The sequence below is a fragment of the Leopardus geoffroyi genome, chromosome C1 (assembly GCF_018350155.1).
Source record: "Leopardus geoffroyi isolate Oge1 chromosome C1, O.geoffroyi_Oge1_pat1.0, whole genome shotgun sequence".
Classification (NCBI taxonomy): Eukaryota; Metazoa; Chordata; class Mammalia; order Carnivora; family Felidae; genus Leopardus; species Leopardus geoffroyi.
Window position 1 is genome coordinate 27,836,733 of NC_059328.1, and position 27,083 is coordinate 27,863,815.

At 51.4% G+C, this 27,083-nt stretch overlaps 1 protein-coding gene across 6 annotated transcripts in view; it reads left to right on the forward strand.

The window, feature by feature from the left end:
* The window catches only part of MAP7D1 (MAP7 domain containing 1), a 34,427-nt gene that overhangs the window by 5,459 nt on the left and 1,885 nt on the right, over window positions 1-27,083 (forward strand). The window contains exons 2-18 of one of the 6 annotated variants that reach the window (XM_045476726.1): window positions 8,970-9,320; window positions 9,521-9,589; window positions 10,649-10,812; window positions 11,542-11,656; window positions 13,099-13,209; window positions 14,363-14,485; window positions 14,582-14,748; window positions 14,851-14,993; window positions 15,525-15,853; window positions 16,139-16,316; window positions 16,404-16,542; window positions 16,676-16,780; window positions 17,053-17,106; window positions 17,279-17,321; window positions 17,424-17,514; window positions 17,636-17,829; window positions 17,998-18,594. In XM_045476726.1, coding sequence (XP_045332682.1) covers window positions 8,970-9,320; window positions 9,521-9,589; window positions 10,649-10,812; window positions 11,542-11,656; window positions 13,099-13,209; window positions 14,363-14,485; window positions 14,582-14,748; window positions 14,851-14,993; window positions 15,525-15,853; window positions 16,139-16,316; window positions 16,404-16,542; window positions 16,676-16,780; window positions 17,053-17,106; window positions 17,279-17,321; window positions 17,424-17,514; window positions 17,636-17,829; window positions 17,998-18,008 — 2,387 coding nt within the window. In that variant the 3' untranslated portion in view covers window positions 18,009-18,594. Of the gene's footprint in view, window positions 1-8,969; window positions 9,321-9,520; window positions 9,590-10,648; window positions 10,813-11,541; window positions 11,657-13,098; window positions 13,210-14,362; window positions 14,994-15,524; window positions 15,854-16,138; window positions 16,317-16,403; window positions 16,543-16,675; window positions 16,800-17,052; window positions 17,107-17,278; window positions 17,322-17,423; window positions 17,515-17,635; window positions 17,830-17,997; window positions 18,595-27,083 lie in introns of those variants that run through there. The other 5 variants (XM_045476725.1, XM_045476724.1, XM_045476728.1 and 2 more) reach the window with 5 other exon arrangements.

Below are 27,083 nucleotides of genomic sequence, written 5' to 3' on the forward strand. Positions count from 1 at the left end.
TCTCTCTCTCTCTCTGTGGTATGTATTCTGTCTCTATGGGTCTTTGCCCCTCTGTTGGCCTTGCCATCTTCATTTGTCTGCCACCCGAGGAGCTGCTGTGAGAGCCGGAAGGCTCTGGCTACAGGTGCCCATCTCTGTCTTGCTTCCTCTCTCTGCCTCCCCATGCTCCCCACCCAGGGGTGCTGTCCATGCACCCCCGTCTGCTAGCTCTCCTCTGGGCACTCCTTTGCTCTGGCCCCTGGGGGAAGGCCACTCTCCCCCCATCTCCTGCCCAGGTGCCTCACTTCCTGCCTCCTGGTGGCCAGCCTGGGCAGGAGCCTGCCTTATCCTGCATTCCTGCCCTCTGAGCTCAGTGCCTACCTGCCGCACCTGCACCCTTCACCATCTTGGGGGGAACCTCCCTGGGGGAACCACCGAATCACTTCCTTCTTCAGAGAACAGGCAGGAACCTCAAGGAGGGGTGATGTGACGCCTACCAGAAACACTGTGACATAAGGGTTCTGTCATCAGATAGCCTTGGGTTCAAATCCTACCTCTGATGCTGACATGAGTAATTCACTGAACTTGTCTAAGTTTTCTCACCTGTGAAAGGGGGGCCATCCATAGAACTTTCCTTTTAGAGCTGTCATAAGGATGAAATGAGATGAGGGAAAGTACCTGGCATACGGTAGAGCTTCAGTACCTTAGCTTGTTTCCCTTCCTGGGCTTAGTTGCCGGCAGGGCGCACACAGGGCTCCGGTATGAGCAGGACCTTTAGGGTTCAGAGAGGCGAGGCTTTGGAGCAGCTCGGGGTTTGACTCTGTGCTGGCTAGGTGGCTTTCCACAGTACCCCCATCCCGTCCATGTGTTTATCCATCCGTGTGTTCATTAAACAGACACAGAACCCCTGCTCTGTGCCGGCAGGTCCTATGTGAGGCCCCGGGCTGGAAGAAGGCATATGACCCAGTCCCTTCTCTCCATGATCTCCCACGCTGGCAGGGACAGGGGCAGCAGGCAAACAGAAGAACCAGACTGAGTTATCAGCATTGTGAGAGGAATATTTGGCCCAGCAGCAGTTGTTGGTATGAAGGAGGGAAGGACCAGAGGAAAGGGACTGCCAGCTCCCAGAGGGTGGAGATGGGGCGTAAGCAGGCACCCTGAGACATGTGACACACCCTCTGAGAGACTTGGCCCGGATCTTTCTGCAGACCCCACATGCAGTCCCTCTTGGGCTCTTGAGAAGATAAGACTTTCTGTGACCCTGTGATCAGCTCCTACACCTTTGCCCTGCTGGTGCTCTTTGTGCCAAGAAATAAATACAAACTATCTGTCTCTTATCCAGTTCTTAGCAAATACTTCTAGTAAATATCAGCAAAGCAAAATAAAACTAACAGTAGCTAAAACCTCACAATTTGACCCAGGCCAAAAATAAAGTGCGATGGCCGAAGGATCACATTTGATGAGTGAAAGTGGCAAAAATCAGAAATTGGTTTAACCATACCGTATGGATAACCTACCAAATAATTTATTTGGCTTACTATGATTTGTTCTGGGTAACCCTGTCCCAGTGGCATTTCGTCAGTGTTGGCATACTTCTGAGGAAAATATTTGTATTTGGGGTCAATAGTCCACCAGGTCAAAAGAAGAGATCCAAATGTCCTGTTTGCCTCTCGAGAAGTCTTTCTTAAAATTTTTTTTAATGCGTATTTATTTTCGAGAGAGAAACAGGGAGACAGAGCACGAGAGGGGCAGAAGGAGAGGGAGACACAGAATCCAAAGCAGCTCCAGGCTCTGAGCTGTCAGCACAGAGCCTGACGTGGGGCTCAAACTCAGGAACCATGAGATCATGACCTGAGCTGAAGTCAGACGCTTAACCGACTGAGCCACCCAGGCGCCCCTCTTGAGAAGTCTTTCCTGTTGAGCTGCTGGAATCAAACGCTCATTATTATTTTTAACTTCTACCTGAGTGCCTCGTCCAGGAAGCTGCCCAAATGCAACTGAGATGGCGTTGTTTTGCTTCCCTTCAAGTGTTTATCCCTTTGCAATAAATTGCCACGTGGATTTACTCCTTTTCTGTTTGTTTTTGTTTCTTGTTTTTTTTTGTTTGTTTTATGTTTTTTGTTATTGTTATTGTTTTGGCTCCTGAACAGGTACTCCTTTATTTATTTATTTATTTTTAATTATTGGCCTCCTTTTTTTTTTTTTTTTTTTAATGTAATTAATTTACTTTAAGTAATCTCTACACCAAACGTGGAGCTCAAACTCACAACCCTGAGATCAGGAGCTGCATGCTCTTCCGACTGAGCCAGGCAGGCGCCCTGGATTTACTCTTTATTAGAGTAAAAGTCTCCTTCTCTTGCACTGCGTTAGGCCAGGGTGGCTTTCTGGTATGGCATTTTATTCTCGCTCAGCAGCATCTCATGACTGTGTCTCCATGTACTTGGCACTCTGGTGGCTGCTACTGGTGCGGCAGTGAGCAAAACAGACATGGCCTAGCCCTTGTCGGGCTTCCTCCCAGTCTAAGGGGAGGCTGACAATAACAAGAGAGGCCCACAAAGAAGTTTGAAGTTGTATTAGTCACAGTGCTCCAAACAAGAGGCACACGAAGCCATGAAGGAATTTGTCCTGATCAGAGAAGCCAGGGAAGGCTTCCCTGAGGAAATGGTGTCTGAGCTAAGATCTGGAGGCTAAATGAGGTTTAACCAAGAAAAGGGCAGGGGCTCCTGGGTGGTGGCTCAGTCGGTTAAACGTGCAACTTCGGCTCAGGTCATGATCTCATGGTTCGTGAGTTCGAGCCCCGTGTCAGGCTCTGTGCTGACAGCTCAGAGCCTGGAGCCTGTCTCCCTCCTCCCCTCCCCTCCCTGACTCATGCTCCATCTCTCTCTCTCTCTCTCTCTCAAAAATAAATAAAACACTTAAAAAAACAAGTGTAGAAAGAGCATATGCAAAGTCCCTGTGGCAGGAGGGAGTATGAATGGTTACCAGAATCAGAAGGTGAGTGTAGGAGGAGTACAGAAAGCAAGTGGGGAACATGCAGAAGAGATTTAAGAGGTACGGGGGTTGGGGACAGGGACTTCAGACTATGCCAGACTTGTAGTTTGCACTCAAGAATTCTGTTTTTATCTTTAGAGCAATGAGAAGCCACTGGGAGGTTTCAGGTGTCTAAAAGTACTGTGATCAGATTCACATTTGGAAACAATTACTCTGGCTGCTCAGTAGAGAGCAGAGTGAAAACGGGTGGTGGGGAGAGCAGTGGGAAGACGTTGTAGTCATCCAGGTAAGAGAGATGCTGATATCAGCCAAGGTGGAGTCTGTTGATTATTTCATTCAACAGATAGTTGTGGAGCACCTATGTGCCGGCCCTGTTGGTCTTAGGGTTAGAACAGCTAACAAAACAGACACACACGTGTGCCCTCATGGAGGTTATCTTCTAGAGATGGGAGACAGTGTTACAATGGTGTTAATACTTGAGAGAAAAATAGTGTTGGAAAGAAAACGTACCATTGGAGAGGGGAAGGAGACTTCTTTTGCAGTTTGTAATTTTAAATAGGGTCAGGGAGCGTGTAAGTGAGAAGTGACATTGAAGTAAGGGCATGAAGGAGAGGAGGGAGTGAGACACGCTGAATCTGGGGGCAGAGAATTCTCAGCAGAGAGCACAGCAAGTGCATAGCCCTGCAGCAGGGGAATGCCTGGAACAGTGGCTGGAATAGACTGAGCAGGGGGCAGGGAGAGGAGGAGGAGATGGGCCCAAGAGGTAATGGGCCGGAGAGGGGAATCCTGACATTCTCAGAGGTCATTGTAAGGCCTTTGTTTTTCCCTCCCCACGAGATGAGGTGTCTTTGGAGGATTTTGACAAATCCTCCAAATCCTTAGAGCAAGGGATTGACTTGCTCTAACTTAAAAAAAAAAATTTTTTTAATGTGCATTTATGTCTGAGGGAGAGAGAGAGATAGCGTGTACGCATGCATGTGTGTAGGGGGTAAGGGGCAGAGAGGGAGACAGAGGATCTGAAGTGGGCTCTGTACTGACAGCAGAGAGCCCGATGCAGAGCTCAAACTCAGGAACCCACAAGATCGCGACCTGAGCTGAAGTTGGACGCTTAACTAACTAAGCCACCCAGGCGCCCCTGATCTAACTTATTTTTAAATGGAATCACTCTGCTGCTGTGTTGAGAAAAGATGAAAGGGGAACAAAGAATGGCAGTAGGGAGTCTTTATTTATTTAATTTTATTTTTAAGATTTTATTTTTTAGGGGCGTCTGGGTGGCTCAGTCGGTTGGGCGTCCGACTTCGGCTCAGGTCATGATCTTGTGGTCCGTGAGTTCGAGCCCCGCGTCGGGCTCTGTGCTGACCGCTCAGAGCCTGGAGCCTGTTTCAGATTATGTGTCTCCCTCTCTCTCTGACCTTCCCCCATTCATGCTCTGTCTCTCTCTGTCTCAAAAATGAATAAACGTTAAAAAAAAAATTTTTTTTGAAAAGATTTTATTTTTTAAATCAATCTCTCCACCCAACATGGGGCTTGAACTTACAACCCTGAGATCAAGTTGCAAGCCCTGCCCCTGAGCCAGACAGGCACCCCAGCAGGGAGTCTTTATAGGGGATGACAGTGGCTGAACCAAGATGATAGAAGTGGAGATGGTGAGAAGTGATTGGATTCAGAACATACTTTGCACACAGAGCCAGAAAGATTTACTGAGAGATTAGATGTGGGATGTGAGATAAGAAAAGACTCTACAATGACTCCCAAGATTTTTGGTCTGACAGACTGGGAGGACGGTGGCGTTGCCCTTGGCTGAGATGGGGAAAACGGGGAGGAACAGGGTTCTGGGAGGAAGATCGGGAGCTCAGGTGGCAATGTGTTAAAGCCGAGGTGTCTGTAAGACATGCAGGGGTGTCAAATAGGGAGTTGTATGAGCGAAACTGGAACTCGAGGGAGAGGTCTGGGCTGGAGATACAAACTCAGTTGTCATCAGCAGAGCAATGGTATTTAAAGCCATGAGTCTGGATGAGGTCACCAAGGGAGTACATGCAGATGGAAAAGAGATGAACTCCTCCACTGAGCCCCGGGGCAGTGGGCACTAAGAGGTTAGGCAATTAAAGATGGATCTGCAAAAGGGACTGAGGAGTCAATGGCTAGCAAGGTAGAAGGAACGCCAGGAAAAGTGTGTTGTCTCCACGGCCCAGTGCAGAAAGTGTTCAAGGAGCAGCGAGGGATCATCTGTGTCAAATGCAGCCCACAGGTTAGCAAACCGAGGACTGAGAAACGGCTGCTGCTTTCACAGTGTGGAGGTCATTGGTGGCCTTGAGAAAAGCAGTGTCATGGAGCAGCAGGGGTGAAGGCCTAACCCAAGCAGACTCTCGTAGCAGAGATTTGGGAGAAGTGGACAGTCTTCTGGGCAGGTGCCGTTTCTTGAGCCCCTGCCAGGTGCCCGAGATGATGTACCCACTCGCTGTTGGAACCAACATCTCAGTGGGGAAACTGCAGCTCAGACAGGCTCAGGGCTTTCCCCAGGTCCCACAGCAGAGCTGGGATTTCCCACCCAGGCCTATTTGACTCTGAAGCCTAAGATCTTTCTACTCCACTGCATCTGACACTTGAGGGCCGGTCCTCCCAGGCCTCATCCCTCCACCTCCTCCCAAGCTGCACCCGGCTACTCAGGACCTAGTTGGAGATTCACTGTCTTGCCTGGTGGGTGTGATTTGACTAGGTGTAGACAAACATCCACCCACCAGTTTTCCTTGCAACACCCGTAGCACGCACAGATGCTAGAAGAATGACAGTAAACAGGCCTCACCCTCAGCCTTCAAGTTGAGTACTTTACACACCTAAGCTTTTTGGCTCCAGATGGCCCTGGGTTCAAATCCTGCCTCTGCCACACACTATTTTTCTTTTTTTTTTTTAATTTTATTTTTTCAATTTGCATCCAAATTAGCATATAGTGCAACAATGATTTTAGGAGTAGATTCCTTAATGCCCCTTACCCATTTAGCCCATCCCCCTTCCCCCACCCCTCTAGTAACCCTCTGTTTGTTCTCCATATTTGAGTCTCTTATGTTTGGTACCCCTTCCTGTTTTTATATTATTTTTGCTTCCCTTCCCTTATGTTCATCTGTTTTGTCTCTTAAACTCCTCATATGAGTGAAGTCATATGATTTTTGTCTTTCTATGACTGACTAATTTCACTTAGCATAATACCCTCCAGTTCCATCCACATAGTTGCAAATGGCAAGATTTCATTCTTTTTGATTGCCGAGTGATACTCCATTGTATATATATACCACATCTTCTTTATCCATTCATTCATCCATCGATGGACATTTGGGCTCTTTCCACACTTTGGCTATTGTGGATAGTGCTGCTATAAACATGGGGGTGCATGTGCCCCTTCGAAACAGCACACCTGTATCCCTTGGATAAATGCCTAGCAGTGCAATTGCTGGGTCGTAGGGTAGTTCTATTTTTAATTTTTCGAGGAACCTCCATCCTGTTTTCCAGAGTGGCTGCACGAGCTTGCATTCCCATGCCACATGCTATTTCTATGACCCTGGGCAAATCACTTGGTGGGGTAAGCTTTGACTGTCTCATCTGTATAATGGGGGTAAGAATCTCTACCTCTCAGAGCTCATATAAGGATGCAGGATAGGGATGCAGAGGGCTAGCTTAGTCCCTGGGATGCAGTAAGCACTGAGTGATAGCTGCTAATTTTCTTGCCCACTGGAGTTGGAAAGGAGTTTGTGGGTGGCTGGGAAGTAGACTAATAGTGGCCAGGCAGCCTTCCGAAGCTGGTGTGGGGAAAGCTGGGTGGGCCGTCACGGAGCCTAGAGGCTGGCAGACTTTTATGGGCCCTTAGGGACACAGGGCCTCTGCTGGGGCTCTCGCCTGAGCCTAGGAAGCTACAAGGGAAGGAATGAGGGGAAAACTGTGATCCTCAGATTTGGTTGCATAACACATACTACTTCGTACTGCCTTAAACAGAGACAGGAGGCTGTGATTGCTGAGAGCACAGACCCTGGTGACAGGTGCCGGGTTCAAGTCCAGACTCCTTCACTTACCAGCTGAGTGACCTCAAATTGCTTTACTTTTTCCCATCCGTAAAAAAGATATTTATAGTGTTTCCTGCCTAAGTATTTTCAGTAAGGACTAAAACGAGTATCTGTAAACTGCTTTGAATATAGGAAGCTCTTAAAATATACGTAACTGTTAAAAGGTTATCGTTAGCACTAAAATCACAATCTTGCGAGGTAGGTACTATCCCCACAGGAACTGTGGCACAGAGAGGGTGTGTAACTGGCCCAAGGTCACACAGTTAATGGGGAAGCCAGAATTCACATTCAGATAGTCTGCCTTCAGAGCTCACATTCAGTCACTGGATACCTGTCTCCCTGGAAAAGGTACCCACAGTCCCAAACGTGACTCCTTGGGAGTGTCCTCTCCCTACACACACATTGTCACCCACAGAGATGGGGAGTTTGCCACCTCCTGAGAGGGCCAGATTTCCCAGAGGAGAGCACTTAGTCTGGTAGTTTGCTCTGGTAAGAGTGAAAAATGCTTCCTTAGACTCACCTTCCCGTGCTCCCTGCTCTCTAAGCCCAGGTTCAGTGGCTGTATCCCTTTGTTCCCTTCAGCGCTCAGAGGGTAGCAGCAGATGTCAACAGGACTTTTTGCAGAGCTTTATGTGACCCACAGGGAAAGGGCAGGAAGTGTTTGCTGGCACGTGAATCATGCCAGGTGCTTCATTGACATCCCTACTAGCTTGGGCTCATTATCCCCATTTTACAGATAGGAAAACAGAGACTTAAAGAGGTTGAATGTCTTCCCCAAGGTTACCTGCCGGGAAGCATGCCCTCCTTTCCTGTGTTGGGGTGGTAAAATCAGAATTGGGCCTTCATCTGACTGATTCCAAAACCTGTCTCTCAACTCTCCATAACATGCATGTGCTCACGTGTGTGCATATCCATGTACATACCAAATCATGTGGCTTCCTTACTTGGCACTGTGCTGTCATTTACAGGGATCTTGAGATATTATTGTCTCAAAAAAATTTTTATTTTAATGTTAATTTATTTTTGAAAGAAAGAAACACACACAGCATGAGCAGGGGAGGGGCAGAGAGAGAGAGAGGGAGACACAGAATCCGAAGCAGGCTCCAGGCTCTGAGCTGTCAGCACAGAACCCGAAGCGGGGCTCAGACTCACGGATTGCAAGATCATGACCTGAGCTGAAGTCAGACGCTCAACCGACTGAGCCGCCCTGAAATATTATTATTTTAAAAGAAGAAATCTATATGTGTTTGGGAAAGGAAAAAAAGATTACAAAGTGAAAGTAGCTGGTTGCCCCGCCCCCACATTGGGGCTTTAGCAACATGGCCTCCCACTTGTGCCCAGACTCATGGCCTTCCTCTTGGCCAGTCCCCTGTGCCCAGCACTCGCACTTCTGTGTACCAGGCCTTGGGTTGGGCACCGTGACCCCGAAGTGAAGCAGAAAGAGGCGGGAGGCAGATGTGACCATTTGATGCACCAACAAGTGCTACCAACTTTCTCTTAGCTTTTCCAGTACACCCTGCTCCCTCCTGCTCCTTTGCAAATACTCTTTTCTTTGCCAGAACCCTCTCCCCTTTGCTTTGCCAACTCCAGGTCACCCTTTAGCTCTTGGCTTGGTTGTTACTTCTTCAGGAAGCCCCCTAAATGCAGGTTAACCATCTCTGCTGGGTTACCCTCTGACATAGTTCTTACTTATTCTATGCTGTAATTGCCTAGCTATTTATCTGTCTACCTGCTAGAAGGTAGGTTCCACAGAAGCAGGGACCATGGCTGTTTTCTCAGCACGATATCATTAGTATCTGGACCAGGGCCTGGTACACAGAAGGAACTCAATAAACATGTTGCGTGAATGAATGAGGAGTCACTTGGACGAGGGAGAGAGCTCCGTGTTGGACTGAGGGCACGGCTGTGCTATCTCACTCTCTCTCTTCTCTTGTGTTGGTCTTCCAGCTGTGGCAGCCAGGACCCCCCCAGAGCCAAGACCTTCTCCTGAAGGTGACCCCTCCCCACCGCCGCCACCACCACCGATGTCAACCCTGGTCCCTGACACTCCCCCAGACACCCCACCTGCCATGAAGAATGCCGCTAGCTCTAAGCAGCTCCCACTGGAACCAGAGAGCCCCACAGGGCCAGTGGGGCCTAGATCAGCCCCCCAGCAGGAAGAATCCCCTTTCTCAGAAGGGAAGAGCAGGGGACCCACCCCACCAGCCACAGGCCCCCGGGATTCCAGACCTCCTCGAAGGAGCAGCCAGCCATCCCCGACGGCGGTGCAAGCCTCTGACAGCCCTCCCACCAAGCAAGGTATGTATGATGTGCCCAGTCCTGGGCCCAACTCCTTGGCTCGGGCTTCCAGGCACGGATGATGCCACTGGACGGAATCTTCTGGGCCCAGGAGGAGATGGGGAACAAGATGGGGATGAGGCCTGGGGGAGGGCCCTGAGGCTGACTCCCCATTTGGGGGGAGCCTCTGACCTAAGTCTGTTCTCATTCCCTTGTCTAAGATGTAAAGAAGGCAGGAGAGAGACACAAGCTGGCAAAGGAGCGGCGAGAAGAACGAGCCAAGTACCTGGGTGAGTGTTGAGGAAGCATCATCATCCCCACCATCCTCGCCATCAGCCTCTTATCCACAGCACTAACATTCTGAATGCTACATTACGTGCACTGTGCTAAGAGCAGTACGTGCATTATCTCATTATCTCAATGGGTCTCTCGACCCTTCCTGAGGATGGGAAAACAGAGGCTCAGAGAGGTGAAATCATTTTCCTCAGCTGCACGACTAGTAGAATACCTGATATTCAGACCCAGAAGCCTGACCTCACCCTCAATCCCGTGCTCTTTTTTTTTTTTTTTTAATTTATTCATTTTGAGAGGTGGGGGAAGGGGCAGAGAGAGAGGGAGAGAAAGAATCCGAAGGAGGCTCCATGTGGTAGGCATAGAGCCCTACATGGGGCTTGATCTCACGACTGTGAGATCATGTGATCTGAGCTGGAGTTAAGAGTTGGAAGCTTAGGGGAGCCTGGGTGGCTCCGTTGGTTGGGCAACCGACTTCGGCTCAGGTCATGATCTTGTGGTCCGTGAGTTTGAGCCCTGCGTCGGGCTCTGTGCTGACAGCTCAGAGCCTGGAGCCTGTTTCAGATTCTGTGTCTTCCTCTCTCTCTGACCTTCCCCCATTGATGCTTTGTCTCTCTCTGTCTCTAAAACGAATAAACGTTAAAAAAAAAAAAAAAGAGTTGGAAGCTTAACCAACCGAGCCACCCAGGCTGCCCTCAGTCCCGTGCTCTTAATCACAATTCATGAAAATATGTCCAGCAGCTCCAAAGGCAGACAGGCCCTAAGGAACTCATTTCTCCTTTAGCACTGAGACACCATGAGGCCAATGGGGGAGAAAGAGACCTTCCATCAGGGAAATCTTGCTTCTGAGACCTGAGCCTGCCTTCAGAAAGCCCTTCAGTTTGGTGGGGGGGGAGCCTGGGGGCAGAGGCATCTCCCCTCCCAAGCAGGCAGGAGAAAGACCCACCGGGGACACAGTAACCAGGAAGGCCACCCAGTTGGAGGAGACAGGCTTGGCCTGACTGCAGCAGAACCTCTCACCCCTCCCCCCTCCCCCCACTGGGGCTCCTTTCCCACAGCGGCCAAGAAAGCAGTGTGGCTGGAGAAGGAGGAGAAGGCCAAGGCGTTGCGGGAGAAGCAGCTCCAGGAGCGCCGCCGGAGGCTGGAGGAGCAGAGGCTCAAAGCCGAGCAACGCCGCGCGGCCCTCGAGGAGCGGCAGCGGCAGAAGCTGGAGAAAAACAAGGTGCGTGCGTGCTGACTTCTGGCCGGGCACGCATGGCCTGTTTACACGTGTGTGTGTCCACACATCCGTTTTCATGCCTCTGTGTCATCCGTGCCCACACGGTAATGTCTGTGTTCGTATCTGCCGTCATGTCCCTGAGCGCACAATCTGGGCACCCGTGCAGCCGCAGACGCGCTTGGTTCTGTGCATGCTGGGGTGGGCACCTGTAACCGTATGCTGTCACTGCGAGTGTCTGTGTGTGTGTCCCGTGTGTGCGTGTATGCAGAGGCGTGTCTATGTGAGTGTGCTGAGTTCCAGGACATGAGGAGCGCCCTGGCTTGTGCACTGGTGAGGAAAGGAAGGAAAAGGTGGCCCGGTCTTGCCAGGGGGCCCTCAGGCTAAAGGGAAAACATAGTCCCAAGGTCAGGACCCTCAGTGCCAGGGGGGACACGGCCCTCCCTGGGAGCCCCAGGGCAGGGGAAGTCCCACCCCATCCTCAGAGAAACAGCTCATACATCCAGGAAATGACTCAAGAACAGTGAAAAGCTCCCCAAGAACAAGTTGGAAGGAATCTGTTACAAATGGCCTTTAATCATAGCAAGCATTCAGTAACCTTGGTTACCTGCAGTGAGTCAGGGAAAACTTCTTGGGTGAGGGAGGCTTTGTCACAGGCGAGAGAAGGGGCCTTTCTCCCAGGTATGATGGATGATTCTGAGCCCAGACCTCTCTCCTCTCCCCTCTCCCCACCAGGAGCGCTATGAAGCGGCCATCCAGAGGTCAGTGAAGAAGACATGGGCCGAAATCCGGCAGCAGCGCTGGTCCTGGGCAGGAGCCCTGCACCACAGCTCCCCAGGACACAAGACCAGTGAGTGGGCTGGAGGGCCTAGTGAGTGGGTGGGTGGGGCTGGGGCCTGACGAGTGGGGACAGGGACCAGCGTTGGTGCCAGGGGCTGGCAGCACCCTGCTGCAGGTATGCCTTGCTTCACACAACCTGTGTCTTCTCGAATGACCTTGTAAACCAAATTGTCCCTTCCCGAGGACTTCTGCTATCAAGTCAGAGGTGAATTCTCTTCATTTGGTTTGCTCTTCAAACCTCTGTCACTTTAGATTAGCCTTCTTTGCTCCCATTATTACTATCGGTTGATGATACAGAAAAGAACACTTTAATGCCTTGCAGACACTGGGTATTTAAGAAAACTACCACCCCCTTGTGTACCTGTCTTGGGAGGCAGATTTGTGTTTCTGAGTTTTCTTCATGTCGGGCCATCAGGATTGGGGTCTGATTCTTTGCTGGCATGTATGTACCACCGTGTTTGAATGTCTTTATGTAACAGCAGAGTTCAGTATTTCCAGCTGTGGACCTTCTGGTGTATGTGCTCGTGGATATGTGTGTGTTGTATGTCAAAATATGCGTCTGTTTGTTTGCCTTGGTGTGTTTTTGGCCTTGTGTACCTCAGTGAGGGCTCCCAAGTCAGACGGAACTGGGTTAGGATCCCAGCTCTGGCACTTGCGGTGTGACCTCTAACATCTCAATGTCACTTTCTTCGCCTGTAAGATGGGGATAACGATACTACTTGCCTCCGAGGTTGTAGGTAGATGTTTGGGAGGATCAAGTGAGGTAACATGTGTGTGGTGCCCAGCACAGTGCCTGGTACATGGTAAGCATCCAACAAACGTTAGCTGTTACGAATACCGTGATTCAGTTGCTCCGATGTGTTTGTGCCTGTGTGCATCTGGGTCCGACCCATTATCTGTCCGTGTTTGTGTTTCTGTATCTGTGCATGTCTGCACACACATGTGCATGTGGAAGTGTACCTTTCACTCTACACGCCCCTGCATGTCTTTGTCTTTGTGTGCCCGTATGAACGTGTGGATTTGTGCGAGTGACTGTGACTCGGGGTTCTTCTGTTTAGGAATGTCTGCATTTGTCCCGGTACGTGGGTGTGGTAGCCATAGCGCCTTGGCAGGGCAGTGCCAGCAAGCGCCGACACCGGGTGGCTGTGGGGGAGGGGTTGCAGCGCCCAGCCCCAGGGAATGGCTTCCTGGCCAGGAAGGCTATAGTTTCTCTAGTTCTGCTCCATCCCCTTCCTCTGTTCCTTCTCCATTGGCTCCCCCAATCCAGGTTGTCTCTGGTCACCTATCCCCCATCCCCTCCTCCCAGAGCCAAGTCCGCCTTCTCCTCCCCTTCCTAGCCTGCCCACTCTTCCCTCTCCCACCCTGCCCGCGGAGCATCCTGCATGGAAGGCCTCAGTGCCCCCCCTGGCTCCTGTCCGGCCCGGCCCTAATGCCGTGTCTTTTCCCCTCCAGGTGGGAGCAGGTGCTCCGTGTCGGCAGTAAACCTGCCTAAACACGTGGACTCTATAATCAACAAGCGGCTCTCAAAGTCCTCTGCCACGCTCTGGAACTCCCCCAGTAGAAGTAAGAGAAGGCCCAGCCCTCCTCCCTCCAGAGCCCCTTGTAGCCCCCACCAAGCCTCTTCCAGAGCTCAGCAAGAACCCCAGATCCCAGGAGCCCTCACATACTCCAGGTCTCCATCCCCATTCTACCCCACCCAGGGCTCTGTACCCCTCAGGAGAGCCGGGTGTATGGGTCTGGACCCTGAGGACAGAGATGTGCCCTGCAGGGGAGGAGAACAGAGACAAAGAGCAGTGTCCCAGCAGACAGAAGGCCTGGCTGGGGCCTCAAGAGCAGGTGGAGGTGGGGGTGGGGGTGGTGTTGGGGGTAGGGGTGGAGAGTGGGAATGGGCAGGCAGCCTCATCTCCAACCACAGCCAGCTGGCCTAGGCCCGCCTTAGGCAGGTGGCCTTGCCCCCAAGTACCAGACTAGCCTGGGTGCTGTGTGTGCAGAGCGGGCCCCTTATTCTGGCTCTACCCTGGGGGGCCCAAACGACCCCGCCCTCTCTGCCTTCAGAGCCCTAGCCATGGCCTCAGCTGGCTCCAGAGTTGTGGGCAACTAGGGTGGCATGGCCCTTGTGTTCCTACCATGCCCTGGTGCTCACATGTGAAGGGGCCGTGGTAGGAGTTATTTATAAGTTTCTCCAGCTTTTATTTGGTTGTTCTGTTGCCTAGCAACCAAATCAGCTGCTGTACCAACTCCACCTGACTGAGGCTTAAAAATAACCCAGCAGCTGAGGGGACAGAGCAGGGTGGCCCAGGCCAGCCAAGCCCCCTAGCAGTCTCTCTCTGGCATGGGACACCCCTCAGTCAGGAGCACAAGGACCCTCACTGTCCCCCATCCATGGAGCCATGCAACCCCAGGCCAGCCCTCTGATAACAGGAGGTGCAGGGTGCTACAGTGGGACGCAGGAGTGGGCAGGGTCTGTCACCTAGGGAAAGTGGTAGAGGGGGCCCTCAAGCCATGCAGGGCATTGCCCTGGGAAGCATCTTGTTGCCTGGGTCTGCAGTGAAGGTCAGGCCCCAGGGCAGACAAATGTGGCTCCACCGGACTGGGGTGAGGGTCCTGGGGAAGCCTCTCTGGGCCTAGCAGGGGGATGGCACCTGACAGTTCCCAGCGCTTCTGCCTCCCTGCTGCGACCCCCAGCGGTAACCTGCTTCTGGCATTCTCCCTCTAGATCGCAGCCTACAGCTCAGCGCGTGGGAGAGCAGCATCGTGGACCGTCTGATGACACCCACCCTCTCCTTCCTGGCACGGAGTCGCAGTGCGGTCACACTGCCCCGCAACGGCCGGGATCAGGGTAGGGGCAGCGGCCCTGGGAGAGCCCCCACGAGGGGCGGGACAGGGGCCAGATTCGCTCGTGGGCCGCGCCCCGACCGCACTCATCCCTCTGCAGCCGTGCCCGTGTGCCCGCGCTCGGCCTCCGCCAGCCCCCTCACGCCGCCGAGCAGCGCCCCCCGAAGCGTGCACCGCTGCGCCCCAGCTGGGGAGCGCGGGGAGCGCCGCAAGCCCAGCGCCGGGGGCAGCCCGGCCCAGGTCCGCCGCCGGCCTGAAGCCTCGCCGGTGAGTGGGCGGCACGCAGGGGTGGGGCAGGGAGCCGGCCAGGCCGGGGGAGCGCGGCGCCGTCAACTTCTGCTCCCCACTCTCCTTCCCCCTCCTTATCAGGTGCAGAAAAAGGAGAAGAAGGACAAGGAGCGGGAAAATGAGAAGGAGAAGAGTGCCCTGGCCCGGGAGCGCAGCCTCAAGAAGCGCCAGTCACTGCCTGCGTCTCCGCGCCCGCGCCTCTCTGCCGGCAACGCCGAGCTCAGGTGGGCGCGCACAGTGGTGCTTGCACATCACCAGGCCATCCATCCATCCATCCATCCACAAATATTTGTTGGGCACCCACTCCTAAAGTGAAAATGAAAGCTCTTTGAGGGCAGATTTATTCTGTTTTGTACGAGTGTTTGGATGACTGAAGTACAGTAGCACCTAGAACAGTGCCTGGCATTTGGTAAGCAGTCAACAAATACCTGCTGAATGAATGAATTGGACCCGCCAGGTCCTGTTCTGAGGGCTGAGGACACATTGATGAGCCAAACCAGGCCTCGTTCTTGCTCTTTTCAATCTTCCTGGCTATTGGTGAGACAGACAGTAATCAAAGACAAATGAGGATGTGATCACGAACTGGGATATGCTCTAAAAGGAAATAATCTGGTTCTGTGAGAGCATATAAGGTGGGCAGGGCTGAGCCAGCCCTGTGGGGAGAGGGGGATACTTCCCTGAGGAAATGACATGCTCAGAGGGTGTGTAAGTGTGTGGCTGCTGTGCTCAGGGCCTAACTTTTCCTTTTCTCTCAGTCCCAAAGGCAAGGCTCGGCCATCCTCTCCCTCCACATCCTGGCACAGGCCTGCCTCCCCCTGCCCCAGCCCAGGGCCAGGTCACGCTCTGCCCCCCAAACCACCGTCCCCTCGGGGCACCACTGCATCACCCAAGGGGCGGGTTCGGAGGAAGGACGAGGCAAAGGAGAGCCTCAGTTCGGCAGGACCTGTGGACAAGAACCAGAACAAAGGCAAGACCGGTGACGAGAAGGAGCCAGCAGCCCCTGCCTCACCAGCTCCCTCACCTGTGCCCTCCCCCACCCCAGCCCAGCCCCAGAAGGAGCAGCCCACAGCCGACATCCCTGCAGGTGGGTTGCCAGGGAAGCCAACTTTGCCTGTGAGGCCGAGGTGGTCAGAGATATGGGCCCAGGGGTGCCTGGGGACTGGGTGTTGGCAGACAGGCAGAGGAGGCTCTTGCCCTCAGCAGGTCTAGGCCCAGAACACAGGCCAGAGAGGAGAACCACACCATTCTGAGTTGATGGCAGAAGTTGGGTGGGTGGGTCTCCCTGAGGTCCAGGAAGCAGGGGCATGCAGTGGTGATGGAGGTGCCTGAGCTGGTATGTGCTGACTCCTGGTCCTGGATCCCACTCCAGATACTGCTGTCCTGACCTCACCCCCAGCCCCTGCTCCACCAGCGACCCCTAGCAAACCCATGGCGGGCACCACAGACCGAGAAGAGGCCACTCGACTCCTGGCTGAGAAGCGGCGCCAAGCACGGGAGCAGCGGGAGCGCGAGGAACAGGAGCGGAGGCTGCAAGCAGAAAGGGACAAGTGAGTCAACCCATGGGGACTGAAGGGGCCCTTATGGAGGCTGTGAAAGAAGCGCAGGACGGAACCCGAGTTTCTTCTGTCCCCCAGGCGCATGCGAGAAGAGCAGCTGGCGCGGGAGGCCGAGGCTCGGGCCGAGAGGGAGGCGGAGGCCCGGAGGCGGGAGGAGCAGGAGGCCCGAGAGAAGGCGCAAGCAGAGCAGGAGGAGCAGGAGCGGCTGCAGAAGCAGGTGCCCCCGCGGGCCGGCTGGCGGGCGGGCGGTGCGGGGCTGGGTGTGGGCGCCTCCTGGTGGCGGGCTGGGGGGCTGGCCCGGAGGGAAGGCTGGAGTCCAGCTGCTTAAAGCTCGTGGGAACCTTGGGCAGAAAGAAGAGGCTGAAGCTCGGTCCCGGGAAGAAGCGGAGCGGCAGCGTCTGGAGCGGGAAAAGCACTTCCAGCGGGAGGAGCAGGAGCGGCAAGAGCGCAAAAAGGTCTGCAGAGCCGTGCTGTGTGCTTATGTGGGCGGGGCCATGCTCTGTGCTGGGTTCTGGCTTCAGTTACTGGGATAGTGGAGGCTGGGGGAGTGGGCCCTGCCTTGGGCTCGTAAAGGGTAGACCAAGAAGCAGGTGGGGTGAGTTCTGGTTCCTTGCCTGGAAAGGACTGGTATGAGCTGCAAGGGCCCTGACAGGACGAGGGGCTGGCTGGTGGGAGGTTTAGGAATAGGGCAGCACTTGGGTCTAACTGATGTGGGGCGTCCCAACAGCGTCTGGAGGAGATCATGAAGAGGACTCGGAAGTCAGAAGCTGCTGAAACCAAGGTCAGGATTCCCCAAAGGCAGTGCTGGCAGCGGGGGAGGAGGGCGGTGGGTTTAGGAAAAGAGGTTGGGGGTGGGGCGCCCTCAGGGTCTGGGCCGAGAAAGAGAATTCAGCACCTCAGTCCCGCGGGGCCAGATATCCCTTGAGTCTGACTGCTCTTCCAATTCAAAGCAGAAGCTGGACAGAAAGGAGGCAAAAGCCAACAATTTCAGCCCAGGTAAATGCCCTGTTCCTCTCATCTCAGTCCCCTTGGCCACCCATCCTCAAACTTCCTGCTCTCCCCAGCCCCTAACTGATGGGCATTCCTTCCCTGTGATAGACCCTGTGAAAGCCGGGGAGGCTCGGCCCTCAGGGCTGCAGAAGGAGGCTGTGCAGAAAGAGGAGCTGGCCCCCCAGGAGCCTCAGTGGAGGTATCTGCTACGATCTGGATCCTGGGGGCCCTGGGCAGGGAGGCAGGATGACACTGGGGCTGTGGGGTGCCCGAGTGGTCCTGGGGTGGGAGGTGCCTGAGTGTTGGCCCTGCATCCACAGCCTGCCAAGCAAAGAGTCACCAGGATCCCTGGTGAACGGCCTGCAGCCTCTCCCTGCACACCAGGAGAATGGCTTCTCCCCTAAGGGGCCCTCTGGGGACAAGAGCCTGGGCCGAACGCCAGAGGCACTCCTGCCCTTCGCTGAGGCAGAAGCTTTCCTCAAGAAAGCTGTGGTACAGCCCCCACAGGTCACAGGTAGGGATCCCTGACTTTTCTCCCAGCAGCCTTCCTCAGACTCCCCAGCCCTGCCCTTTCTTCCAGCTCTGCCCCAAGCCCTCTCACGCTCCTCCCTGAAGACCCCCAGACATCTGGGCTAGGAGGCCTGGTTTGCCTTGACTGTTTCCCCTCCTGCTTTTCCCTCAGAAGTCCTTTAAGGGGTTGCCTTGGATCCAGGCATAGCTATGAGGGCTCCTCTGCATCATCTACCAGGACGTCTGGAAGAGAAAGAGACAGAACAAAGCCGGAAGTGGCCTGGGCCCCTTGGGGTGGGTCCTCTGTTATTTTTAATCTGCACCTTATAGACTGATGTCTCTTTGGCTGGAGCCAGGCCCTGCCCCTCAGTGCATTCGTGTGCTCGCACGTGCGGACACCCCCCTCCCATACACACACATACACTCACAGCCTCTCTGGCCACCTCCCTTGGGGAAGGGCCGCCTGTAGTATTTGCCTTGGTTTGGTGGGGTACAGTGGATGTGAATACTGTAAATAGCTTGTGCTCAGACTCCTCTGCGTGGAGGGGGCGGGTGCAGGAGGCAGACCCTCCCAAGACTCCCTGGGGTGATCTTCCTCTCTCTATTTAACTGTAACTGAGGGGGAACCCAGGGCTGGGGCTGGGGGGGCACCTTGGGCCACAGAATACTGGTTGCTTTAGGGGTACCCATGCCCCCTGCCCTCGCCTGGAATCAGTGTTATTGCATCTGATCAAACTTCTCCAGAAATAAAGTGAGAATAATTCTGCCAGTCCTGTCTATCCTTGGGGCTGGCGGTGGGTGGGAGCAGGTGCCTCCTGCATTCTCAGAACTTTAGGAGCCAGGGCCTGGCGATACCCACCCCTAGGTACCAGTCCTAGACCTCCTGCCTGTAGTTTCCATCTTGTCACGAATTCATCCATTTGACACATATGGTTCCAGGCAGTGGACTACATGCTAGGGATCCAGTACAGGAAAAGACGTAGCCTCTGTTCTCATGGAGTTTACAGTCTAGCAGGTGAGTGTCATGGACACTGAGTTGCCTATGCAGCATCCATTCCCATTGCCTGAACAGAAATGATTTCGTTCAGGTGGCCATCTTCCTCCTGGATCCTCCCACCCCCCACCTCTGTGCTTCGTTAGAGACAGATCCCAGGCCCAGGCGTGAATCATGATTGTAATGAGCTGAAAATGGTGGTCCCAAACCCCTCATGAGTGACTGGTTTAGGTACGGGCATGTGACACAATTGTGGCTGGCAGATATAAAGAAAAGTCTCTTGGGCTTCTAGGAGAAAAAAAATGAGGACCTCCCAGTGTCCCCCACCTCCTTGTGTTCACACCCTGTGTAATCCCTTCCCATGTTGTGCCAGGGCTGGGTGACCAACTGAATACAGCAGAAGTGATGGCGTGTCATACGAGAGGTTAGGTCATATAAGACACTGCAGCTTCTGTCGTGGTCGCCCCTTGCTCTTGGACCCACTCTGGAGGGAGTGGCTGCTACAGTGCAAACAGCCTGAGAGGTCCGCATGCCAGGGGACCAAAGCCCCCCTGCCAACGGCCACATGCCAACAGCTTCTCCAGCCTCAGTCAAGCCTTCAGATGACTTCAGCCCTGGCCAACAGCTTGACAATAACCTCATGAGAGACCCTCTGCCAGAACCAACAAGCTAAGCCATTCCTGGGTTTCTAACCCGTAGAAACTGTGAGATAATATCATTTTAGACTGCTCAGTTTTGTGAGGATTCATTACACGGTAATCGTTAACTAAGACACATAACAAGGGGAAAACTCAGTATGATATGAAGTCTGACTGTGATGCCTGGAGTTGCCGCATCCATCCTGCTGACCAACCTGAGGACAAAGCCAACATCAAGGGTGGCAGAGCAGGGAGATGGGGAGAACCTAGGTCCTTGAGAAGACCACTGAGTTAACCAACCCCAAATCCAGTCCTACCACTGGACAACTTATTGTTTATGCCAACACAATCAGATTTTCTGTTTGATGTAATCAAAAGCTTCTAACTCTTCTAGGGACACAGACAATAAATGTAAAACGCATTTCTATTTCAACGAAGGAAATGAACTGGATGAAAGGCTGAGTGTTACCAGGGAAACTTACTCAGATAAGGTGTCTTCTAAAGGAGCAGCATTTAGACTTGACCTGAAGGTTGAGGAGGAGCCAGCCATGTGAAAAAGAACAGGGAGAAGAGTTGCGGGTGGAGGGATCAGGATGCTGACAGCCCTAGAGGACTAGGGGCACAGGATCAGGGTTGCTGGGCGGTGTGAGCGATGGGGAGGGCTGGGGGCGCCACATCTCAGGTATTGGGGATCAGGAACCGCAAGGATGCCAGGACAGGACTAACAGCTTCTAGGCCCTCTCCTGGGAGAGAGATCCTTTGCATACCCCTCCAAGCCCCCAGCCTAAGCCCCAGCTCATATTCACACCTGGGCAGAGGCACCAACATTTTCCAAGCAGCAGTACCCTCTGAAAGAAGAGAGAAGCACTTCCCAGACAAACGGAAAAGCATGTGCAAAGGCCCTGCATGGAAAGGAGAAGTATCTGGAGTATTGTAAGCAGATCTGAAGGAGTCTGTTTTTACTCACCACTAAGTCCTCAGGCCTGGGACAATAGGCACTCAATCAATATTTGCTGAATTAAGAAAGGTCTGTTGAGAAGGTGGTGTCTGGGATGAGGTGAGCCAGACCACGCAAGTCCTTGTAAGGCTGTGTTCAGGAGTTTGGATTTTATCTCGAGGGCCATGGGAGGCTGTAAAATGGGGTGGGAAGGGTGACATGGTCAGCCTGGCATTTTTATTAGACCACTCTGGCTCTTGGTTGGGAAACCGGTAGAGGCTTGATTGTAAACTGGGAAACCGCTGAAGAACTGATTGCTGAGGTCCAGAAAGGAGACAATAGAGGCTTAGGCTCAGGAAATAGAGATCGGGAGAAATACGCCACACTAATTTGCTTATTTATTCAAGAAACATTGAGCACCTGGTATGTGCCCAGGCATATAGGTGCTGGAGACTACCAGTGAGTGAAAATTGACATGGTCTTTATCTTCATGAAATTTAGAGTCTAATGGAAAAAAACAGACCTTAATTACATAATATTGCAAACAAATCAACAATTACAGTTATGACAAATATGTGAAGGAGAAGTATGTGGTGCTAGGAGAGTCAACAGGAGGGGATCTGACCTGGCCAGGGAGGTCAAGGAGAGTGTCCCTGAGAAAGCAATGCTGGAGCCTCTATCTGAAGGAGTAGGAGTTAACAAGGCAGAAAGGTGGGTTTCCAGGCAGAAGCAGAAACAGCATGTGCAAAGGCCCTGTGACGAGCACGGCCCTTGTAGTTGGAACAAAGAGAGTGAGAGGGAGGGTAGTGCCAGAGAGGTAGGAAGGACCAGGCCGAGCAGGACCCTATGTGCCATGCTAAGAATTTGGTCTTTATTGCAAAAGCACTAGAAGAAGCGATGGAAAGATTTCAGCAGGTGGGTGGCCTGATCAGATTGACAATCTGGAAAGATTACCAGGGATGGAGGGAGAGGGGGAGTAGAGAGACAGTAGTGAGTCCAGACAAGAACATAAACTCTGATAAGAAATGACCGGCAATTAGCCAGTGAGTGGTGGGAACCCAGACACAGAGAGGAGAAAAACCGGATTGGCCATGGGGAAGGTGAAAGAAAGTGTCAAGGATGATTCTAAGCTTTCCAGGTCAAACAACCAGATGGATACTGGTCTACTAATCGAGAGAGGGAACTCGGGAAGAGAGCCAGGTGTAGGGGGATAGATCATGAGTTTGACCTGGAAGTCAGTGCATAACCATTTCTTGTACAGGTCTGGGCTCAAGGGGATGGGTCTGATCCCACAGGCTGTGGGGGAAGAGCGAGGAGGGAAGGAGGGAAGTGTGGAGGGGAAGTTCCAGGGACGAAGCAGTGTTCAGAAGCCTGGGGATTGGAGCCTCTGACACCTCAGGGCTCTTCCGGGCAAGTCCTGGGGCAGGGCGGGCTTTAGAAGAACGGGCCCAGGCTGCAGGGAGGCTGGCCCCCTGGTCTATTTCCTGGTTTCCCGTCGGAGACTTAGGAATGTCCGGTCTGCTCCAGGCCCTGAGCGAGCCTGAGAATAGAGGGGGAGGCAGCGGCCCTCCGCTCTGGAGACCCCTCCCTTTCTCCAACTGGGCCAGACAAGGCAAAGCCAGAAGGAGGCAACGAATGCCCTTCCCACCGCGTCCCTCCATCCCAGCCGCCAACGCTCCTGAACCCCTGCTCCCTTACAAAACTGCCCCCAACACACTACCCTTTCTTTACCGGGACTCCCCAGTTCCACAGCATCGGTCGGGGTGGGCCTCCTTCAAAGGAGCAGTCCCTGCACCCCAACGCCGGCCCCGGCTTCCCAAGGAACGGGCATCTGGCGCCCCCTCCCGGTGAAACGGGCACATTGGCAAACTGGGTGACGTCGGAGCTGCCCCGACTAGACGCAGGGCTGTGGTGGGTTCCTGGCTGAGACGTCAGTAAGTGTATGTCCAGAGCTGGCCACTGAGTCACTCTGTAGCCGTGAGCAATTTCTCCAGGCTCTGTGAGCTTCCATTTCTCACCTGCTAATTAGGGTTAGTGATGTGAGGAATAGAATAAAAGAATTTTGTTAGTTGCAAGGCCCCCTCCACACCTTAAGGGACCTTGACACCCTGGGGCAGCTCCACACCACCTCCTGGGTACTACCAGCCCCTTCCTGAAAGCACTTAACTTGGAGACAGACATGTTAGACATATCCTGATGTGGCCAGAACCTAGAGCACTCACTGATTCAGAGGGTCCAGTTCTTATTTCCAGGGTGCTCAGCCTAGAATTGGGGACATGTAATACAACGTAAGAGGTCACTGACAGAACCGGCACAGGGTCCTGTGGGAATAGAAAGGAGAAATACTTGGGGCGCCTGGGTGGCGCAGTCGGTTAAGCGTCCGACTTCAGCCAGGTCACGATCTCGCGGTCTGTGAGTTCGAGCCCCGCGTCAGGCTCTGGGCTGATGGCTCAGAGCCTGGAGCCTGTTTCCGATTCTGTGTCTCCCTCTCTCTCTGCCCCTCCCCCATTCATGCTCTGTCTCTCTCTGTCCCAAAAATAAATAAACGTTGAAAAAAAAAATTTAAAAAAAAAAAAAAAAAGGAGAAATACTTAATCCAGATTCAAAGGGGGAGAGAATGTCAGGGGGAGTTTCCTGGGAGGGTCCTTTAAATTAAGGACTGAAAAACTAAATGCCTCCAAAGGGCAGCCCCCGGGCATTCAGCTCAGGTCCACAGTTGCCAGGTGGAATTGGACCCCGGTGTTGCTGGGGGTGGCCTACCAAGTGTAGGATGATGGTAGGGGTCTTCGCTACCCAGGTGTGATCAATAAAGGTGCATTGTCTGTAGAGAATTTCAGAGCCAGAATAAAAATGGCTAAAAATGGGTCAGCTTTTTATTTTTACCATCCATCAGCAATATTAAACAATGTCAGTTAGGGGCACCTGAGTGGCTCAGTCAGTTAAGCGTCTGACTTTGGCTCAGGTCATGATCTCATGGTTGGTTCCTGAGTTCGAGCCCTGCTGCACTGACAATGACAGCCTGCATGGGATTCTGTCCCTCCCCGCCCCTCCCCTGCTTACATACTTTCTCTTTCTGTCAATAAATAAACTTAAAAAGAAAGAATAATATTAGGGCGCCTGGGTGACTCAGTCAGTTAAGTATCTGACTTCTGCTCAGGTCATGATCTTGTGGTCCCTGGGTTGGAGCCTTGCCTTGGGCTCTGTGCTGACAGCTCAGATCATGGAGCCTGCTTCGGATTCTGTTTCTCCCTCTCTGCCCCTCCCCCACTCATGCACACGCTGTCTTCCTCTCTCTCTCTCCCTCTCTCAAAATTAAATAAACATTAAAAAAAATTTAAACAATGTCAGTTAAAAAAATGCTTCTCCCTAAGAAAAAAAAAAAAAAAAAAGCTTCTCCCCCCAAAAAAGTTTATTGGTTTAAGTTCTAAATAGTTACTACAGATACTGTTGAGTTTATTAATATATATGCTTGTTTCAGATTAGCACAATGTATTACTTACCTTTGAATAAACATTGTGTTCTACCTGGAAGTTAATTAGGAGAAATCTCACCTAAATTGTCACCTCTTGACACACACAGATTTCAGATAATGCACATTCATTGTGATATCGCTCAGGCTTGCTTTGGGCTCAATAGGTGTCTTCAACTCTGTGACACTACATATTTCTGAGTTGAAACAGTAGTTTCAGAAAGAACAATGACATAATCACTGTAAAGGCAAAGAAACAGACTTGAGTTACTTAAATTCTGTCATTTTATGTGAACACTTGCGCTAATAACGTGTGTGTGTGTGTATATATATACATATATGCTTTTTGAAAATATTTTCTTAAATTTTCTTTTAAAGTTTATGTATTTATTTGGGGGGGAGGAGAAGAAAGAGAGAATCCCAAGCAGGCCCCATGCTCAGCTTGGAACCCAATGCAGGGCTTGATCCCACGATCACGAAATCATGACCTGAACCAAAATCAAGAATTGCAGGCTTAACTGACTAGCCACCTATGTGCCCCTAAAGATTGTATTTTAAAGTGATCTCTACACCTGACATGGGGCTCAAATTCACAACCCTGAGATCAAGAGTCACACACTCTACCGAGTGACCCAGCCAGTCACCCTTAAACTTGTATATATAACATTAAAACTCAACAATAAACAGAATTTTGTGTTTAAAATTAAAACAGTGGGAACTGTAAGGTATCATATTTTTATTTGGAAAGTGCAAATTTACTCAAACATGAAATGTCTTGCCACACTTAATATTATAAAAGTTAAAGTTATCCTTTTTGTTAATATTTTTTCAATTTTTTTTATTGTGGCAAAGTATACATAACAACATTTACTTTTTTTTTTTTTTTTTTTTTTTTTAAGTAGGCTTCATGCCCAATACAGAGCCCAACACAGGGCTTGAACTCACGGCCCTGAGATCAAGACCTGAGCTGAAATCAAGAGCTGGAAGCTTAATCAACTGATCACCCAGGTGCCCCTAAAATTTACCATTTTTTAAGTGCATAGTTCTATGGCATTGAGTACATTCACTGTGCAACTATCACTAACATTCATCTCTAGAACCGTTCATCTTCCCAAACTGACGTTTTGTACCCATTAACAGGATGATAGTTAACTCCCCATTCCTTCTCTACCCATTTCCCGGCAACCACCATTCCACCTTCTGCCTCTATGAATTTGAATACTCTAGGTACCTCATCTAAGTGGAATCATGTACTTCTCCTTTTGTGACTGGCTTATTTCACTTACCATGATGTTTTCAAGGTTCACCCATGTTGTAACATGTGTCAGAATTCCGTTCCTTCTTAGGGCTGAATCATGTTCCATTGCATGCTACACTTTGTCATCCATTTATCTGTTGATGGACATTTGGATTGTTTCCACCTTAGGCTACTGTGAATAAGGCCACTATGAACATGGGTGTACAAATAGCTGTTCAAGTCCCTGCTTTCAGTTGTTTCGGGCATGTACCCAGGCATGGAATTGCTGGATCATATGGCCATTCTATGTTTAATTTTTACAAGGAGCGGCCATACTGTTTGCCATAGCACCTGTACGACTTTATATTCCCACCAGCAATATGCAAGCGTTCCAATTTCTGCACTTCCTCACCAACACTTTTCTGTTTTGTTTGTTTAATGACATCAGCCTAATGGGTGTGAGGTTGTATCTCATTGTACTTTCAATTTGCATTAGTGAGAATCAACATCTTTTCATGTGCTTATTGGCCATTTGTATATCTTCTTTGGAGAAATGTCTATTCAAGTTCTTTGCCCATTTATTTTTGTTGTTGTTGTTGTTGTTTATTTATTTATTGGGGGGGCAGAGAGAGAAGGAGGGAGAGACTCTCAAGCAAGCAGAGCCTGACGCAGGGCTCAATCCCACAAACCATGAGATCATGACCTGAGCTGAAATCAAGAGTCCGCCACTTAATAGACTGAGTCACCCAGGCATGCCTCTTTGCCCATTTATTAATTGGGGTTTTTGTTGTTGTTGAGTTATAGGAGTTCTTCATACAGTGTGGATATTACCCACTGATCAGATATGTGATTTACAATTATTTTCTCCCATTCTTTGGTTTGTCTTTTCAGTCTGCTGATTTTGATGGAGTCTAATTTATCAACTTTTTCTTTTCTCGATTATGTTTTGGTGTCATATTCAAAGAAATAATTGCCAAATCCAATGTCATGAAATCTTTCCCCTGCGTTTTCTTCTAAGGGTTTATAGCGTTAATACATATGTTCAGGCCTTTGACTAATTTCGAGTTGAATTTTGTACGGCGATTCATTTTTAAAAATGAAAACACTAAGCATTTCAAAGAAAATTTAAGAGCAGGACTCAGCCCCTGGGCTTTAGAGGCTCATATTCCTCAGGGTTGATTAACTGCCCTTCTCACTCCCTATCCTGAAGTTGATCTGACTCACTTCTGGGGCTCAAGCTACTGTCTAGGTGAGAGGCTGTATGGTGTGGTGAAAATCATGGATTCTGACTGGATTGCTGGGGTTTGAACCTCCCTCTGTTATTTAGTAGTTGTGCGACCTTGGTTTTAGTACCTAACTCTTCTCCCCTCATCTGTAAAATGACAAGAGAGAAGACACGTATCTCACGAGGTTGTTGGGAGGAATCAATAAGTTAGTGCGTGTAAAGAACTTAGAAAAGTGTCTGACACTTGCTAAGTACTCAATGAAGTCTCAATGAAGATAGAATTTTTATTGTTATCTTTATGCCGATGGCTCCCAAACACCAACCTCCAGTCCAGACTTCTTTCCCGAGGTTGACAGCCTGTATATCTGTCTGCTGGCCATCCTGGCTTGGGCGTTTTGCAAGGACCACCAATTCAACAAGTCCAAAAGTGAACTCAGAAACCCTATCCTAGAGAACATCCCCAGGATCCAACAGTCTGCAAAACCAGAAGATACCTCAGAAGTCACTCCTCATACCGCCTCACCTCTAAATATGTCTGACTCTGCCACCAGTGCCCTCACACTAGTCCAGGCCATCCTGAAGAGGATAGCAAGGCTTCTCCTCCAGTCTAGTCTCTGCCCAGCAGCCATAAATCCACCCCCACACTTCCGTGCTTCAAGCCCTCCCAGGCCTCCTTGCCCTCAGGATAAGATGCACAGCTGTGTAGAGTGGCATCCTTGGGGCTTGTCACCCTGGGGCCCTCACATTCTTCCTCTCTT